An 18472-nucleotide genomic window follows, 5' to 3' on the forward strand; every position below is an offset into this window, starting at 1 on the left:
ACCTTTGTTCTCTATTTCCTTGTGATTCCTAGGGCTAATCACAGCTCATTTCCGCATCCATAACTTCTCCACCATGCCTCTTTCAACATTTGATCATAAAAGACTCAGAAACTCAAGAAAGAAACAAGACTCAAACACATCTTCCCAAAGAAATTACTATAATCATTCTGTTTTGAATTTTTATTTTTCAAACATGTCTATCAAAAATGGTTCAAGGGAATCAAAGAGTTCTTTAAGTAGAAGGCCTCAAAAGAAGAAGACATTAATGTCATTAACCTTTGAAAAGCTTGGATGTAAAGGAGATCATGTAGACCCTTATAAGCCGATGAAGAAGAACATGGTCAGGAGAAAGAAAACAAGATTGTTAAGTGTCAAAAAACAAGCGCATGTTGTAGTTGATACTCATGATGTATGTTGTGCTCCACCCGGGATTGGTTCTATTTATGATGTTGTTCCTAGGCCTAAAATCACTTCTCAAATATCGAAAAACAAAGAGGTATATACAACTATCTTTTCTTGTGAATTGTCAATTTGCTAGTAATCTTGGTAACTTCTCTATTTGAGCTCATTCCGAGAATTGTTCCCTATCCAATTCTGAAATTTCTAAATTCTATAGTACATGTAAATTGTAATTCTACATTTTTTAGCCGACCCCAACTAACCTGAGATTATGTAGTACGTTGTTATATGTAATTCTGCAATGAGTTTAATATCAGTGCACTAACAGTGTATAGTTATTTTGCGCCATTAAATTAAGTACCTACAATAAGAAAATAACTATTCATAATAAGTTAATAAGTTGTTGTAACAGATTAAGATACATTGATAATGTAAAAAATCTTTATATTATCACTGCATATAAGTTAAATCCTTTTGCAATTGTGTCTGCTGCGTGGACACAATATGGGGTGATTTTATGTTGCAGGCACTTCTGAATAGGCGATCAAAGAAGTTGCCTTTTTTTTTTTTTCAACCTCATTTAATATCCTCACAGGCCATGTTTACATACTTTAAAAAAAAAAAAAAAAGAGAGAGAGAGAGAGAGGGCAGCTCGGTGCACAAAGCTTCGGCTATACGCAGGGTCCGGAGAAGTGCCGGACCACAAGGGTCTATTGTATGCAGCCTTATCCTGCATTTCTACAAGAGGCCGTTTTCACGGCTCAAACCCGTGACCTCCTATTTACATTCTTGAAAAACCAAAAAGAAATAAAGAAAAGTCAAGCTGATGACAGGAAGTCCTAGTGGGTTTCTACATATTTGAATCATGCTAAACTTCCTTTAATTTTGGTACGTTAATACCCTAACATACTCACAGTATAACAAAATGAGTTTTGAATAGCAGAGTTCTCTGTTTCTAGTAGTTATAGTACCTAACATCTTCAAGTTTCTTAGGTCAGATAGTACTTTAAAATCGTCATTATAGTTTCTACTAGTGTGGAAATTTATGATTGTGCTTACTTAATAACAGTGAATTAGACTAAATGTGATTAAATAGAGCAGACTTCTGCTCCAACGACTATATAACTTAATCATCATGGACTCCCAAGCACACGAGCTTTCTACAAATAAAAATAGAAAATGGAAGGCTTCGTTATTCAACAGTATAACATACAGTAATCTTTGTTCTTCCATTGCATAGCATTCGCGTGTACCAAGAAGAACTGCAAATGCTGAAGAAATCTCTGCATTGCATGTCTCTAATACAAGGATTAATCACCACCCTCCTTCTCATAGTTGTTGTCCTGTAAGTATGACTAATTCACTAGTTAGTCCTCGTTTTCTTTTATCTTATTTTTTGTTACAATCGGGGACAGATGTAGCGTTTATTGTACGGGTTCAGCAGAACTCAGTAGTTTTGATTCAAACTCAATTTATTCGTTATGTACAAACTACTCTATAACTAGAACTTAGTTACTCTAAAGGACTAGAATCCATAACCCATAAACTTCAAATTTTGAATCCACTTGTCATTACAATCACAACTTGAGAAGTGACGCTGTGGTGCATAAACGATAAAAATTGTCATCTTATGATAAGAAGTTCAAATATTATGTGAAAATGCAAGATAAGACTGCATATAAGATATATCCAGTAGTTGATCCTTCCATAAATCTTGCTCATAATGCCAGTTTAGTGCACTACAATCAAATCTTAACTTTATATGAGTCTTGCAGATCATGATTTTCATACAGAACTTCCAGTTTGCAAGAGAATTAGATGGCTATGATCAATATAGAGGCTGGAGATTCGATGTAGATGCTATGCCATATGAGGTTTCTGTTTTGATTTCACACATTTTCCCTTGTTTTGTACTCCCTTCGTCCCATTTTATACGAGGCTGTTTGACTTGACATGAAGTTTAAGAAATAAAGAAAAACTTTTTAAAACTTATGATTTAAAACAAATCATAGAAATTTATGTGGCTGGAGGAAATCATGTCATAAAGGGTGAAAAGGTAAATTTAAAGTTGAATTGTTACTAATTAAAGAAAGGTGTAATTCTTTTTGCGACTGACTAAAAATGAAAGAATGTCATATAAATTAAGACAGAGGGAGGGAGTATTAAAGATCACAAAGAATGTATAACTTGGTCTGTGTTAATTGATTATTTATTTATTTTTTGGTAGCAACTGGTTAAATTGAGTGATAGGATTGGGTATGTGGGCACAAGTTTGGGAGAAGAGCAAATACTCCAACATGCACAAAAGTTGAAGCACTCAACAATATCCTCCCTATTGGCCATTGCTGATCTCCAAAAGCTGGAGATGCACTATTTGTCAAGTGAGTTAATTTTAGCTCCTTGAATTAGTTATCATTTCTTGTCTTTCGTTTTCTTTCTTATCTATATCCCCATTATTTTCCCTTAGACTTCAGGTTTGCTGAAAAATAAAAGCTTTATAAGATATGTATCTCTTGAACAGGAACTATCTCCTGAAAAGCTTTTTACAATATCAGGTAATTTAAAAGGTAAATACAGGTAAGTACTAATAATAAGTGAAGTAGTAGCCTAAAAATGAGGCAAGCAACCTTCTAATTCAGGTTAGGTTACACTAATTGTGTAAGCAATAATTTATACGATCAGTGAAGATAACTTTTACAATGGATATGTAATCCTGCAGAAAAGGTACAAAGGTGGCGATGAAATTGGAAGACTTGATTGTGGACACTACCATCATATTGAATGCATAAAACAATGGCTTCTGCAGAAGAATGCATGCCCTCTGTGCAAAAGTGCAGTTGCTCATGATAATGGTGAATGAAAGCGCGCGCTAGCTTTATTCCATTTTCATCAGGAAATTGTATCATCCCCAAAGAAATATGTAATCTTTAATGTGCTCGAGTTTGGAGAAGCCGGTGGAGGTGGAGGATCATTCTTTTATGTACTCTAGCTTTATTTCATGTTATGTGCACTTATTTATAAGTGGAATTCTGTTGACAGTCAAATTCTACCAGAAAACGAATTTTTCTCCTATTAAGATGCTTTGTTCATTTAGGGATCATGGGAGTACAGGTAAACTTAGGGGCGTCGACCAACCGACCGAACCTAACCATACCGAACTGATTTATAGTGTTTTTTTCAATAAAACCGTAGATTTTTATTTAAGCTTATAACCGTCCCGAACAATTAGGGTGGTGTTTTTAATTTATACAAAAAACCGAAAAATTCCCGAACCGAACCGAACTGAATAGCCTTACATGTATGAAATATATTTTATATATTACAAATATATTAAATTGATTATATAAAATATATTTTTATAAGTTCCGTTTTAAATATAAAAAAGAATTTTGGCCACTAAATTTTGGGCCTTTAGTTGATTGGATTTATTTTCAAAAGGATACCTCATATATATAGTCATACGGTCATAGATTTAGATGCTTTAAGTGGGCATTTTTTATTATAGTTAGCACACCAACAAAAGTTCACATCCATCTTGATCTCCTCTACTATGTTGCTTGATGTATATGTATCAAATTCAAGTTGCGGTTTCTGTGGCCTATAAGCTATTGTTTGTTTTGGCTCAATTCAACATTATTGTCTTTGACAAGTTATTCTTCTCCCTAGTCAATCAGGGATGATTCACATCGCGATGATGCCATCGTTGTTGTCTTGCTACTTGATATAACACATTTCAATTTAATTACTTTTGTCTAGTTTTTTTAATAGGTTTTACATTAAATATTTCATAAAAAAATAGAAGCTTTATTTGATGGTGTACTACAAATAAGTTTGTGGAGGTCTGTGTCGTTACATTTTAATGGTGGTGTATTCTTAGGTGACACTTTAAAACTAAAATAACCAAAAATTAACCGAACCGTACCGATTACCCAAAACAAACCGAGATGATGGGACGGTCTCCAAAAGTCTAATTTTGGTTATACAAAATAAAATAACCGAAGAATTGGGATGGTATAGTTTTTTTAAAATAACCGACCGAACTGTCCCATTGACACCCCTAGGTAAACGATATAGCCCCAACCAGGAGTGTCAAATATAGCCCAAAAGATGATGGCCCGCTCAATCCGCTCAAAATTTTATGAGTTGGGCTCAAGATAATTTTGCATTGGACTGATTTTAGCCCAACCCAACGTAGCCCATTTTGAAGTTATCTCTATCTTAGCCCAATACCAGCCCAATTCTAACCCATTATTAAGATTTACTTAAATTTGAATTTATTGCTTGAGATTTAATTTATTTTTTTCTATGTACTTTCTTTTCTTGTATCATGTATTTTATAAATTTGTAGTGTGTTTGATATGAAGGAAAATATTTTTCATGAAAAAAGTTTTTTTCAAAAATATTTTTCACGAAAAATGTTTTCCTCAAAAACATTTTCCATAAAAAATCCGCGAAAATATTTTTCAGGAAAAATATCTTTTCGCTAAAAACATATTTCTAGAAAATATTTTTTCACCTAGAAAAGTGACCCTTCAAACAAACTGAGTCAAGTTGGGCGGGTCATGACCAACTCATTTTTAGCCCATTTGAGCCCAAATAACTTTTGGGTCAATGTTAGCCCAATCCATTTATTACCTCAGTTCATTTTGATTGGACCAATTTCAGCTCAACCTGCCCATTTGACACTCCTAGCCCCAACTAACATTTGGAACTCTCTTGTGCCTATTAATCAAATAAGCATATAGCATTCACTAAACAAATGCAGATCCCCATCAGACAGCAACTGTAACTGCTAAAAGAATTATCAATCAGACCGTGACTTAGGATGGATATTGTTCACTGTGCCCCATGTTTGATACTTTAATCAACGAAGTTAAATCCACAAGAATTTGTCAATATTTCCAATTATCTTCCTGAATTGTGATAACATTTCTGTGTAACACTAGGAAAAACAGGGTGGCGAACGTTACAGAACCAAGTAAAGTCCTTTTAGAACCTGAAAATCTACTCCTACATGTTAAGCATGGATCCTTTCCGTCTTGCGATCAAACATTAGATATAAAACATACCCAAGTCCAAAGAACCCCGTCGATCCAGCTAAATGCAGGTTTTTTTTTTTTTGGAAGGGAAAACTTCACGTGTTTAAGCTAATAAGACAAAGCAGATACGTTTCCAAAACCCTTAGCTAGTGGTTTTCAAACATGCTATATAATTTCTCATGGTGTGCTTCAGCTAAATGTGATAAAATACTGTACTATTTCCAGTGTGTACTTCCTGCCTTTCTTAAATATTGGGCAGTAGGCAAAGCAGAAAGAAGCAACCATTAAATATGTTACATGATGAGCAACTAATTACACATTACTGATGAGGTATGGTAAAAAAAATCTGTCAAATTCCTTCCTTTACATGAGCCTTTCTCAGGAACAGGAACTCATATATGAACTCCCTACAATATAAACAAGGTCCTTAGTTATGCTTAAGGGTAGAAAACGGAGCAAAGAAAACACCACTTCAAAATTTTATACAAGTTAGGTAAAGTTTAGACTAACTTAAGACTCACGTGTTAACTAGCATTCCCTGGATATAAGTGATGAACGAGACCAGGACAAGCGTATTTGACGCCAAGGAATATGGAGCTTACTACCCGAAGAATGGTCAAAAGTAGAGTGCAAGCCCTAGCTAGTGTCATCATAACGGCTTAAAAATTGGATTATGCAAGGATATACATGTTCCGCAGCCTGCAGACACCAGGAAGAGTAAAAGCTGTTAATGCAATAACAGTAACGGAGAAATAATAGCAATGCACAAAAGATGCTTTTTTCACGGAGTAGTAAATGACTTATACCTATTTTCTAGTCTAGGTATATTTAATTCTTCCGGCTTACATAATAAGAAAACAAAAAACATGAAAGGTGAATTCAAATGTGACTTGCCACCTCTCCTCTTCCATAGAGGTTGGTTGTATGAATCCTCTATATCCAGTCCGGACTATTCAAGTACATCTCATTCTAAATAACTTGCCTTTCGGAACAAATTAAGGTTCCTCTAAAACTCATAATTTATTCCCAAACGGAGAACTAGTTTATATCCATTCAGTTAGTTATCACCCATACAGCTCCTTCGTTTCGATTGTACTCTGTCCTTTATGTATTCCAAAAGAAGCTAGAAAGTATTAAGGATTTACATACCATGCGTCCCCCCACCAAGTCATAATGAGCATAATGACCATTAGCATCCCCCAATACTTTGTAGGTGGCCAACTGCTCAGGGATGAGCTTTACAGTTTCTGCTAGAACCAATGTGTTGCAAGAAAAGAATTATTAGAAAACTTAGCATCCTCATACAGAAGAATGAGCGAAAGTACTATGAGTCAGAGTGACACGTACCGTGTACTGCTTCTGGTGGGCAGATTATGTCTTTATCTCCAGCAACAGCCAACACAGGTACATTGCATTTGTGAAGATTATCCTTGTAGAATATTTTACCACTTCTGTCACGCAGTCCCCCTTCTCGGAAAGCGGTAGTCAACTGCAAAAGAAGTTTAGCAGGAATAGTACCTGCAAGAAGATCTCTAAGCAAATCTGTAATAAAAGGTTCATGTGCAATCTCAAGAGAACATAGAGATGGTCGTGACCCCCCTAAAGAAACTTTTAACAAAAGAAAGTGAGCTTTCTGGATCACCCTCAGACTCAGCCTTTATAACTAGTAATGCATCAACTATCCCTTACTTTGAAGGAATTCCACACTGAGAAAACAGATACGCAGGAGTGCAACTTGTGTGATCACAGAGTCAATAGCTTGTACACCAAAGAGTCAACAACAACAACATACCCAATGTAATTCCACAAGTGGAGTCTAACGATGGTAGAGTGCACGCAGCATTACCCCTACCTCGTGGAGCTAGAGAGGCTGTTTCCGAAAGACCCTTAGGCCCAAGTACAGCAAATCAAAGTAGATATGAAAAAGGAGATCTGGCAGTGAAGAAAACATGACAACTAATAAGGAACGCAGTACAGAGCATTTGTAGACCAAAGAGCCAAATAAATATATTGACATATGCAGCTCTTTGACAAAAGTGAAAATATCTAGCTGGCAATGGACTATACAGCTGATGTGTACTTGATATAATTTTCTTTTTCCATCTGAAGATGTCAATAGTCCTTCGTCTCTCATACTTTATGCGAACAAATAAGAATAAGAATCAAATTTCACATAATCTCCATTCATTACCTTCATTTCTAAGAAGTCTATAAGGCAAAAAGTAAAAATCAAAATTCAATTGGCTTGCCAAGGACAAACTTCAATAAGTACATTTTCTTTCCCAACAGATACACATGAGAATGTATCTGAAACGTGGAAGATTTCAACTCATACTCAACATATCATCCAGACAGGGAGTGGAGAGGAAAAGACATTTTTAACAGCCATTGGTGCTACTATTGGTACACAAAACACTGCAAACAGGAATTTGGGGCATAGCCGGATGGTCATTGAATCATTCTTCAGAACATGTAAGTTTCTCATACTGTTATCTCCAAAAAATAACCCTCGAAATATCCATAACCTAAGTGATGAAACTTGAAACTTGCCTGCTCTCCATATAAAGAAGTAATAAAACAGGAGGACCATAAATTTGTACAGTTCGCGATCAATTGAAAAGAAAATGTCTGCTTACTGCTCATGTGCGCACTTACAGAAGTTATTCATTATGAGCTTTTTCAGCAACTCTGGGTGCATCATGTCTGCAGCTGATATCAAATCATTAAGCCAAGCCAACACATAAGGAGGGCGAGAAGAAAGAGGATAAGCTGCAGCGAGTAATGCCCCTAAAGGAACAACAGGTACATTGAGAGCTTGGGCAGGATCAGCCTGCAGCAAGGTAAATAAATGTAAGAATATGCTGAAAGGGATATTTGCTGCACAGCAAGCGTTGAAAGACATTTATTTTCAGCTTACAAGGGGTAGGAGCATTTTGAGCGCAGACTTTGAAGATGTGTAATCCAGTGACGAAGCCAAAGTTACAATAGCAGCTAATCCAGGTTCTCTTCTTTCAGATCCTTTCCAGGGTAAAACCACAAACAAATTAGAATCTCATATCTATTTCATTCCCAGAAGAAAACACAAGTCTGAAAATGATTTTTTGAGACTCTGCCCATTAACAAGGAATCAGAGTAGTGGAGCACCAATCAAAAAATTCCAAAAAATTGATTCAGCTATGCTCATATATTGAAAGAAAAGGAGAGAAGAGTAAATCAGTACGGGACGCTACATGAAACATGTGTTATTGTCCAACAGAAGATTTCCAAATTTTCCTTTACAGTTCATAGTCTATCCAAATGAATGAAAATGTAAGAGACAATCTTAATAATTTAATAGGAAAAGGTCTTTTGCATTTTGTAAGATCTATCCTCCAAATTAATTTCACAGGATTTACTATATCAAACAAAGTAGCCGCTCGGCCTTCTTTTTTCAAAGGAAATTTGGTAATAAAATGTCAATTAAAGAATATTGGCATGACTGTGACAGGATTACTATATCGACAGAACGTTCTTCAAAGCCATCAGTATTATCAAAAAAGTGATTAAATCAAAAGAATTATGATTCAGACATTGCTCCAAGTGACCTATCTCTGTATAAAGTCAACTAACAGCGAAACCTTTTTACATAACTAAAACCAGGTCCATCCCATACACTCTTAAAAGTGTACGGAGAAAGTTTAACATCTTGCCTAGCTCCCTATAATCTCAGTAAGTTCAAAAGATGGTTCATTGTCAGCCCTGCACGAAAGACGCTAAGCTTCCTGTTTACTCTAGTGCACCCTCGTCATGGAATTTGTAAGTTACTAGTAACATTGCACTTAGTGGCTATTACAACTGCATTCCCAAAGCAGTTGTGAATTATAGAATCTTTCTTTCTTTTTTTTCCAGCAAAGAACTTATTGAACTTGCGTCTTAAGATTTTGCTCCATTTAGGAATTAAAAGAGCGCTATTCAAGAGGCAAACAGGATAATCTACTCCCGGTTAACTCAAGGTTGCACCAAGTGAAGTGGTAGCCTTTGGAATATAATCCCAAGACTTAATTGTATGATACTCCGGCAGGTTCATGGAATAAATTCTCGAATTACACTGCCTTCTTTATTTAAATAAAACATTTGAACGTTACTGTTTTCTTTCCAACTGCAACTACAGGAAGGACTGCTTGTCACTTTTTCAGGACTCTTGCACGTTAATTTACTAGCCTATCTTAAGTGGCTTATTACTAGACCTGCCATATCACCAAAGCGTAACAACGTTAATTCTACATAAACAAGGAATGCATCTTACCACACTGTGATAGCCTAGCATACAGCACTATTCCTCCCATAGAATGTCCAATGGCAAGAAGTTTACCATCTTTTGGTGCTGTTTGGGCCTTAATGTATTCCATCTAGAATAAAGATAAAACGATTATACTGGTCAGAATAATGAAGAATACTAAAAAGTCAACAAATTCTAAATTTCATCCTAAATTTCGGATGTGTCAGCACAAGGACATTAACATCTTTATATTCTACAACATGGAGATCTGTCACCTCACCGCAGCAGGAACATCCTCTTCCAGGTAATGATCAAAGTCCCAATCATACTTGACAATCAAGTCAAGCTGTTTCTGGAAATCTTCTATGGTAGTGGTTAGACGCTCATGCAGATCAACTAATGGAGGGGAAACAGAACGTTGACCTTCTTCAATGATATTTACTAGCTTTTGGGTAAGATCCTTTACTTGGTCAGCAACAGCAGAGTTTTGCCTCGTCTCCAGCAGACTTAACAACTTCCCCCTTGTCTCGTTAAAGCGTTCATATAGAAAGGAATCCTCTAATAATTTTGATATTTGATCAAATAGTTTAGCCGACATAATCCTTGACTGGCTTTCATTGAGGAAACCAGAGACTCTCTCTGACAAGAGCATAAATGTTTCGCTAAGCTGGTTCACTACTCTCGACTCGTCCCACATTGTTGCAATAGCAGTGGGTTCTTCTTTGACCACAGCTATGTCAGACTCTTCTAAGGTACTCTGGACATCTGTTGACTGCGGTGCTGCAGAAAGAACTTTGTCAGTAGCATTATCAGCGGCAGCTTCCATCCGTTCTGAGACTATGTTCGCAGACTTCTCAATTTTCGTGGAATCTGATTCCTGCACACTCAACCCAGCTCCTCGAAGTTCAAGAACCCAAGTGTCAAATCCTTCCCCAGACATATAACGGGCAAAAGATGACTGCAAAATTATTTTTAAAAGTAAAGACCGAGATTAAATAACTTCTTTCCTGTTTCCCATGTATTATGTAAGACTTTTAGAAAGAATTTACAACAGCCAGCCATACTATGAAAAATACTTTTTTGATAAGCAGGATGGACATAGTTGCCTGAAGTGATAAAGAATTCTAAACCTCCACCAAAGAGTGGGGTGTATATACTTGCCTCAAGTGATAAAAATGAAATTTTAAAGATAAGAAGATGCATGAACTAAACATTAAATAAATATAGGCCAGAAATAATCCAATTGACCCAATAATAAGTCAATTGGACACATCAGTTATTGCATTATCCACCCAATAGACATTTAGATTTATCTCAAAACCAAAAAAGGGACAAATCATTTAACAACTAAACAAAAATCTTCATCACAATTCAAAAATCAGCCATAAAGCCATATCAAAAAAGGAAGATGTAATAGATAACAAGCCAGTATCAAATGTTAGGCAAGTCAACTTTTATATGCTTGAAATGCCTAAAGTATGAGAAAAGTAGTAAGAGAAGACAGGACTTCTGCCCTTTCAGTAATTTAAGGATAGAAAACAGCAAAACCAGGGTTAGATCTGACAAATTTGAGCATGCCATGTAAGTCCTAAGTTGCTCGGACTAGGGTGTGGGTATCCGATACGGGTGCGGATTGGAGAGTTGGATTCGACAAAATCTAAATTTTAAGATTCGAGGGTGCGGATCCAGGTATGGATACGGGTGCGGGGATTCGGCTAAGAACATTCAAAATTATACAAATAGAGCTATAAAGAACATGACCCATTGAATTCTTGGTTTCTCTCTGTTTGGCCTGAAGCATGAAGCAATGAATATGAGACAAAAGGGCTATAATATTGAGCCATTGCCATGTCTTAAATGTGTTTTATTTTTCAATTTGAGAAATCAAAATCTCAATTTTCCCCCCAAATTTGTCCATGGACTCCGGTCGAAGTATCCGAAGTTGGTTGACCGTATCCGAGACGTATCCCGCTCCCGTCCCATATCGAGACGGGTGTGGCATAAAAAACGAAGAGTCCGCACAACTTAGTGTAAGTCTACCGGATTCAGAAAGAAGAACCACTCCACGAGGTAAAGAGCAAAACTTTAATGGAATCTGACATATATACATCTTCCATGTTTGTCATTATGATCTATTCAACGTGGTTATCAATGAATTATCAATCAAGATCCACCAGTTCACCTATACAGGCATGAAATTCGCCGATTAGAGTGTCCCAATTATTCTATCATGCAACATTGCACATACAACAAAACAGAAGAACGGACAAAGAATAGGGAGGAGGCAGATGAGCATCATACCCCAGGAGCAAGATCATATCCAATAGCATTAGTCCCCACGCCAGACAAGAGAAGCAGAGGATGATTTCTCTTTGGAGCCTGTCATCGTCAAAAATCACACGCCCTTAATGCAAAGCTCAAATCCTTGAATAAAAAATTCACGTAACAGAAAATTTAAAACTGTTACATTTTATACAACAATGGTTTATAGCACACAAAATTTAAAACTGTGTGAGATAGAATGGTGTCAAACATTCTAAATGTCTTAATGTCGTATATATACGTACCTATTCTATTTGGCCATATTTAATTCCTAGTTCATAGCTCCCTCGGTTCCATTTTATATACTCCCTCCGTCCCAATTTATGTGATAATTTTCGCTTTTCGAGAGTCAATTTGATTAAACTTTTGAAGCTATCGTGAAAAAATACATCTTAAAATATTGGTCAAAGTTCATGCAATTTGAATCTCGTGAAGCGAAAAGTATCACATAAATTGAGACAGAGGGAGTAACACTATACGATAGAGCACAGGATTTAGAATTTGAATAGTTTGAGTAAATTATAAACTGTGTTGAGATAGAAATGGCGTCAAATATTCTAAATATCTTGCCGTCAAAATTATTCATTTTTTGCCAGAACAAATTTTCACTTCATTTGAAACTAAGTGTTTTGGCCATGAAAATTTGAAATCCAACTTGAAGTAGTATTTCAAATTTGGAAAACAGGTTATAAATTCCAAAGAAAGTGAAAAATATTTGGAATCTATGGCCAAAAGCCTACATAATGTCATATATATAATCGGATTTGAACAGTTGAAAGGAACTTGAAGTAATACATAAATGAGAAAGTGTCACATATGTTTTTCCTTTTTTCACATTGTCATACAGTATTAATTTGAAACAGAGTAATTTAATGGTCTATAAGAATAATAAAAAGAGTAACAGTTCAAAATACCTGAGGAGGAGGAATGTAGCGCCAAAGAGCAAGTTTCCAATCTGAATTATTAACCGACACGTAATGGAGTTCGTCGGCAGTGCATAACGACGGCTTATTAGAAACCTTCTGGACAGCTGTCGCGCCATCATTGGTGGAGAAACCTCTGATTTTCAAGGAAGAGGTTACCGTGAAGCAGCAGTTAGGAGAGTTACGGTAAGAAATGACAGCTGAGGAAAGTAACCGCCGGTGGTATTGGTGGTTGTGGTGGCGGAAGACGGCGGCGATTTGAATTGCCGACCGAATATCGGATTGAATTGGATAACCCATTTTATTATTGGGATAAATGAATTGGTTAAATAATAATCTTTACTCTTTTTGGAACGGAAATGTTGCTTTTGAAATGGATTGGTTTACTCTTTTATTTGATTATGAGTTGGGAAGAGACGTTGAGATAAAACGACCACGCTATCCCACGCTTTTCTTTTATTCTTTTTTTGTTTTCAAGTTTTACATCTTATTCTTTCGATAATAAGTACTCCATCCGTCTCAAATTATTTATCGTTTTGTTTTTACATTCTCTTTAAAAAATAAATTAATTAAGAGGGTTATATGCCTAATTTTATTTTTATTTATGTCTAAACTATAATCTCTTTATTAAATATTTATTCTATTTGTGTATTATTTTCATTAATGATAAAATTCTATTAAGATTAAAACGAGAAAGAAAATAATTAATTGTAACTTGAACTTCTAAAACGATAAATAATTAAAGATAACTATTTTTAATAACCACGATAAATAATTTGAGACTGAAAGAGTAGTATTTTGATCTTCTTATTCTGTCCTAAAAAACCTTATTTTCTTTCTTAAACTCCGTCTAATCAAATGGTGTCACGTAATTGAGATGGAGAAAGTAACATTTTTGGTCCCTCGATCATTGATAAATTTTAATTTCATCCTTGTGATATAATTTAACCTTCATTATTTAAAACATAATCCTTTCATTTCAATTTATGTGAATCTATTTTTTTATTCGTGTCAAAAAGAATGACTCTTTTTATATTTAAAAATAATTTATCTTTTATCAATAATTTATAGTCGTATAAATATATATAACTCATTTAACACAATAATTTAAAATACGAACGGAGTATGAAGCATCAGTTGGGAGAGTTGCGGTAGGAAATAATGGCGGGCGGCAGACGGCGGCTATTTGAATCGCGGACCTAAACATTTTTTGGGAAATGGGACAATTTAGTTGAATGGATAATTTTATTTTGGATAAGAAAATTGGTTTGATAATAATCATTACTCTTTTGGAAGGTTTGAGAAGTGAAGCTTTTTTTGTAAAATTTGATTTGATTTTGAGTTGGCAATTGGATGTTGAGATAAATAGAACACGTCATGCCACGCCTTTTCTTTTATTCTTTTTTTTTCAACTTTTACTCTTATTCTTTGAATAATATAATAATAACATTTTTAATCCCTTAATTATTGGTCAATTTTAATTTTGTTTCTTTGAAAATATGCTATATATAGACTTTTTTAAAATTGTATTGCCGTGAAACATAATACATGAGTAATTAAATGATGAAATGTCTAATACTCAAGGAAACTTATGATTATTCACAAGCAAAAGGATCTAACGTGCACATTTCAAGTAATTGAATTAAATATACGTAGTCAAATATCATAAAGACTAAAATCAAAATTTACAAATAATTAAGGACCAAAAATGTTATTAACCCCTTTATTCTTTGTCCCTTCTTAAGGTCATATTGTTGAACCAAGGCGTACAAAGAAGAAAGAACAAAGAAAAGAAAAGAAAATGCATTATTAACATGCAAAAATAATTGGTGCTTTATTCAGTGGAGAGTAAATTTTTAATCGATTCTCTTCAAGAATTCATAACTTTCCACAACTTATGCTTAGAGCTGTCTTCCCCTTTACGCTTACAGGAACAAAAGGTTAGTACCACCACCACTACTACTACCCAATCCTCAAAGCTTGATAATTCTTGCAATGATAAGAAAAAAATTATTTGACTTAGCAAGCTTCAATTGTCCTGCTTCTAGTCTTCTATAGAGCGCATGATAATGACCTCAAGGTTTTCTAACCTCAATTTTACCACTACCATAAAGCTTCATTACATAAATTGTACATTTTTTTAAATTATTTTTTATTACATAGGGGATAGGGGAGGGGATTACAACGTGGAGATTTTAATCCTCACCTCACCAATAAGGTGAAAGTTTATATAGTCAATCGACTGAACTACTAAATCCCTACACATAAATTATGCTTTTGAATCGGTCAATGACTGAAATTTCTCCGATCCTTCTTGAAACTATCATCAAACAATTATTGGAGTGTATATATCAATTCAGGAATAGTTCTCTCTCTAAGAAACAAAAACTACAGACAATGTGGTGATTCTTTGCAGGGAGGCATAGAAACCAATATTTTTCATTTTATTTAAAAATTTTGAAGTTAGCAGTTGAAGATGGGTTGTGTCTGGTTATAGTTTTTGCAAAAAATATTTGATTAGTTGAATGCACTGAAAGTGAAAAAAGTGAACACGATTTTAGATGTTTTCAAAATTCCAGATACAACGTCAAGTTTTATTTGAAATTTCATAGCCAAACACCAATTTTCAACTCAGTCAATTAACTTTTATCTCTCTTTGGAAGGTCCAGGGTTATCTATCGCAACCGGCAAACAGAGATGATCGGAATTCAAAATTTATGATTTCTTCATCATCGTAATATATACAATAATAACTGATTTTGCGGTCAACTGTATAGATATTCCAATAAAATTCCTAATAAATTCGGGCAAAAAGTTGTTAGGTTCACGTGAGTAGGGGCGGATCTAGGACGCAAAGAATCACACTATATATATATATATATATATATATATATATATATATATATATATATATATATATATATATATATATATATATATATTTGTATCTTTTATGTATATATATACGTTTTGAATACCCTAAACACAGGAGTAAGGAGAATACAAAATTCACCTTGAGGTTCCAAGCTTTTGAATCTTCGGTGAAGATTCCGAATCCATATCACATGGGCCCCTGCCTACAAGGCAATTATGTAGGACTAAGAGACCTAAAATTAGGAATGCATACTACATTAAAAAAAGAAAATGTGAAGCATGGGTTGTGAGGAATAACGAGATGGTACCAAATTTAGTAAAGGGGCTCCTACAGTATGTATGGATTAACATTTCGCACTTACATATTTAGTAATATGGCTTTTGATTGAGAGAAGGATCAAGCCTACTACTCAACGAATGGGACACTTTTGTAACCTTCAGGCACCAAGTCAGCAAATTTTGAATATTATATGATCAAAAAACCAAAAGAAAAAAATTGCAGATGAAAACATCTTCACAAGAGAATAAACTTTGACGATAACACATGAAAGAAATCATAAATCAGATCATAGTCAGATTTACAATAATTGCAGTTTTAAAATTAAAGTAAGACATAAAAGCGATAAGGAATCAACAGCGCTTTCTCACTACCTTTTTTCGTACTAGTATATGATATTTTGCACAAACGACAACGAATATTCTGCTTGCTGTGTCACTAGGAGGAGTCATCAACACGCCAATGAATACATGACTTGGAAAATTAATTATCCACATCTAACTCATCTAATTGCTTCCAACCTCAACTAATTTACATAAGGCTTCGTACAATTTTAAACATAATATGGCTAAAAATGAGTGCACCTCAAGATAATAAGATAAGAAAAGGACATGGAAAATGATACATTAACAGCTGTGCAAGAACCAGTGATCAAGTAGTTTATTTTCCGTTTATAGCAGGTTGTTCGGTCACAGATAAGAATCTAGCACGTCATTATTCAGTTTTACTGGAAATGCAATAACATGATGTGATACTAGAATTTAGAAAAGTCTAAAGGAACACAAGAAATGCAGCCAATTGTGGTTTAAACAGACATATACATGACCCACCAAAAAAGGACAGCCCGGTGCACTAAGCTCCCGCTATGTTTGGAGTCCGGAAAAAGCCGGACCCCAAAGGTCTATGTATGCAGCCTTCCCCTGCAGATCTGCAAGAGGCATGGCAATAACTTTACCAGTTACGCCAAGGCTCACCTTCATATACATGACCCACTAAATAATGCAAAACGTTCATACTCAACAGCTTATGAAATTTTTTGCCCTTTTCATATATCAATCTCAAAAGATGAAGGCTATAATTTAAATGCGCTCATTGTAACTGCAGTTTCACACAAGCTCCTTATCATATTTTTGTCTCTCAAGCAAAACAACTAAAGGAAGTATACCAGATTTCATAACAAAGCATCCTATAGTTTTTCATCATATTAGTATGAACGTTGATTAGAGTTGTAGAATAAAGCAAATACTTGCAACACAAATTAGGCAAACTAGTTAACATGGTGCCAAATAGAGCAGTTGTAAAGCATACCATCACCTTGGCTGCAAGTTAAATATGGAAAGATTGGTCCTTAAAAACCGCCAACTGAAGTCAAGAAAAATAAGATTGCATAAAGAAATTAACTACTAAGGAGGAATATCGTGTGGACAGCCAGCAAGGATTCTGTTAACATATATACAAAACAAGAGGGACAGAGGGAGAGAGACACTTGACGCAACTAACATCTAAAATGTGTAACCAGATGAAACATATTTGCACTAATGAGGTTTTCATTATCATTCTAAATAAGAGAAACAAAGATTCATGTACTAAAATCTTTATGAATCATAAGTAATTGATAAGAACTCACTACTAGGACATGAGATGCCTCTTTTTTTTTTTTTTTTTTTAAACTGGTAACTTTACATGGGAGGCCATTTAGAATGATAACTTCACCCCATAAACTGCTGCTAAACTTTCTGATAAGTATATTAGTAGTTAATTTTTATGGAGACAAGTAGATTACTAGTAGGTATATTTTATAGTTCTTCAAATCAAGAATGATCTGACAAAATCCTTTTCATTTAATAAGTAAGACAATTGTACTAATAAAACTATGTCATGAAGAACAATAGAGTTATCCCCTCAAAGATACAGTCATCCCCTCATATATGACTTTCTCTGGCCTTTTTTAAGGATTGGTGAAATTGCTGGTTGGAGACGCAAAACGTCTAAAATGTCCCAGAAATAACCATAAAATTAGGAAATAAGTTCTTTCTGGATCTAAGAAGCAGCAGGATTTAGCCAAACCATTTCTTGATATATCAAGTAACAGATAAAATTTGGGCCGACTCATACATTATTCTGAATTTAAAACTATCACAGCATCAAAAGGCATGGAGCTCCATTCAGCGAGGCAAAGCTCGCAAATGTTTTTGCCACACAGCTCAATAAACCACAAATGATGAAAATATATAAAGACAACTGAAGCAAAAGCCTCAATCACTATATTACATTTATTCCATAATTCATATATAGAACAAGGAAGATATCATATGAGTTTGAGCGTTTACAGTATAATCCAGACAGCTATCACTTTATGGATTGCACAAGAAAAGAAACG

The 18472-nt window shown here is 34.8% G+C and overlaps 2 protein-coding genes across 6 annotated transcripts; one reads left to right on the plus strand and one right to left on the minus strand.

Moving 5' to 3' along the window:
* Positions 1-3444, plus strand: LOC132615717 (uncharacterized). 2 transcript variants are annotated; one of them, XR_009572808.1, is made up of 3 exons: positions 1-496; positions 2175-2780; positions 3119-3444. XR_009572808.1 is itself a non-coding variant. In XM_060330321.1 (2 exons), the coding sequence occupies exons 1-2, from the start codon at positions 74-76 to the stop codon at positions 2349-2351; spliced, it is 600 nt and encodes a 199-aa protein (XP_060186304.1). In that variant the 5' UTR covers positions 1-73; the 3' UTR covers positions 2352-3101. The 2 variants fall into 2 exon arrangements, 1 of the variants encoding a protein (XP_060186304.1); XM_060330321.1 differs by lacking the exon at positions 3119-3444 and having other exon boundaries at positions 2175-3101.
* A 2192-nt stretch (positions 3445-5636) lies between these two features.
* LOC132614191 (uncharacterized) lies at positions 5637-13413 on the minus strand. Of its 4 annotated transcripts, none has more exons than XR_009572210.1 (10): positions 12933-13413; positions 11998-12075; positions 9977-10654; positions 9724-9826; positions 8356-8456; positions 8094-8268; positions 6786-6956; positions 6588-6685; positions 5960-6137; positions 5637-5845 (listed from the first exon to the last, which is right to left on the minus strand). XR_009572210.1 is itself a non-coding variant. In XM_060328591.1 (9 exons), the coding sequence occupies exons 1-9, from the start codon at positions 13239-13241 to the stop codon at positions 6075-6077; spliced, it is 1776 nt and encodes a 591-aa protein (XP_060184574.1). In that variant the 5' UTR covers positions 13242-13413; the 3' UTR covers positions 5637-6074. The 4 variants fall into 4 exon arrangements, 2 of the variants coding, with proteins under 2 accessions (XP_060184574.1, XP_060184575.1); XR_009572211.1 differs by having other exon boundaries at positions 5949-6137; XM_060328591.1 differs by having other exon boundaries at positions 5637-6137.
* Positions 13414-18472: the final 5059 nt, after the last annotated feature.

This window comes from Lycium barbarum, chromosome 10 (assembly GCF_019175385.1).
Source record: "Lycium barbarum isolate Lr01 chromosome 10, ASM1917538v2, whole genome shotgun sequence".
Taxonomy (NCBI): Eukaryota; Viridiplantae; Streptophyta; class Magnoliopsida; order Solanales; family Solanaceae; genus Lycium; species Lycium barbarum.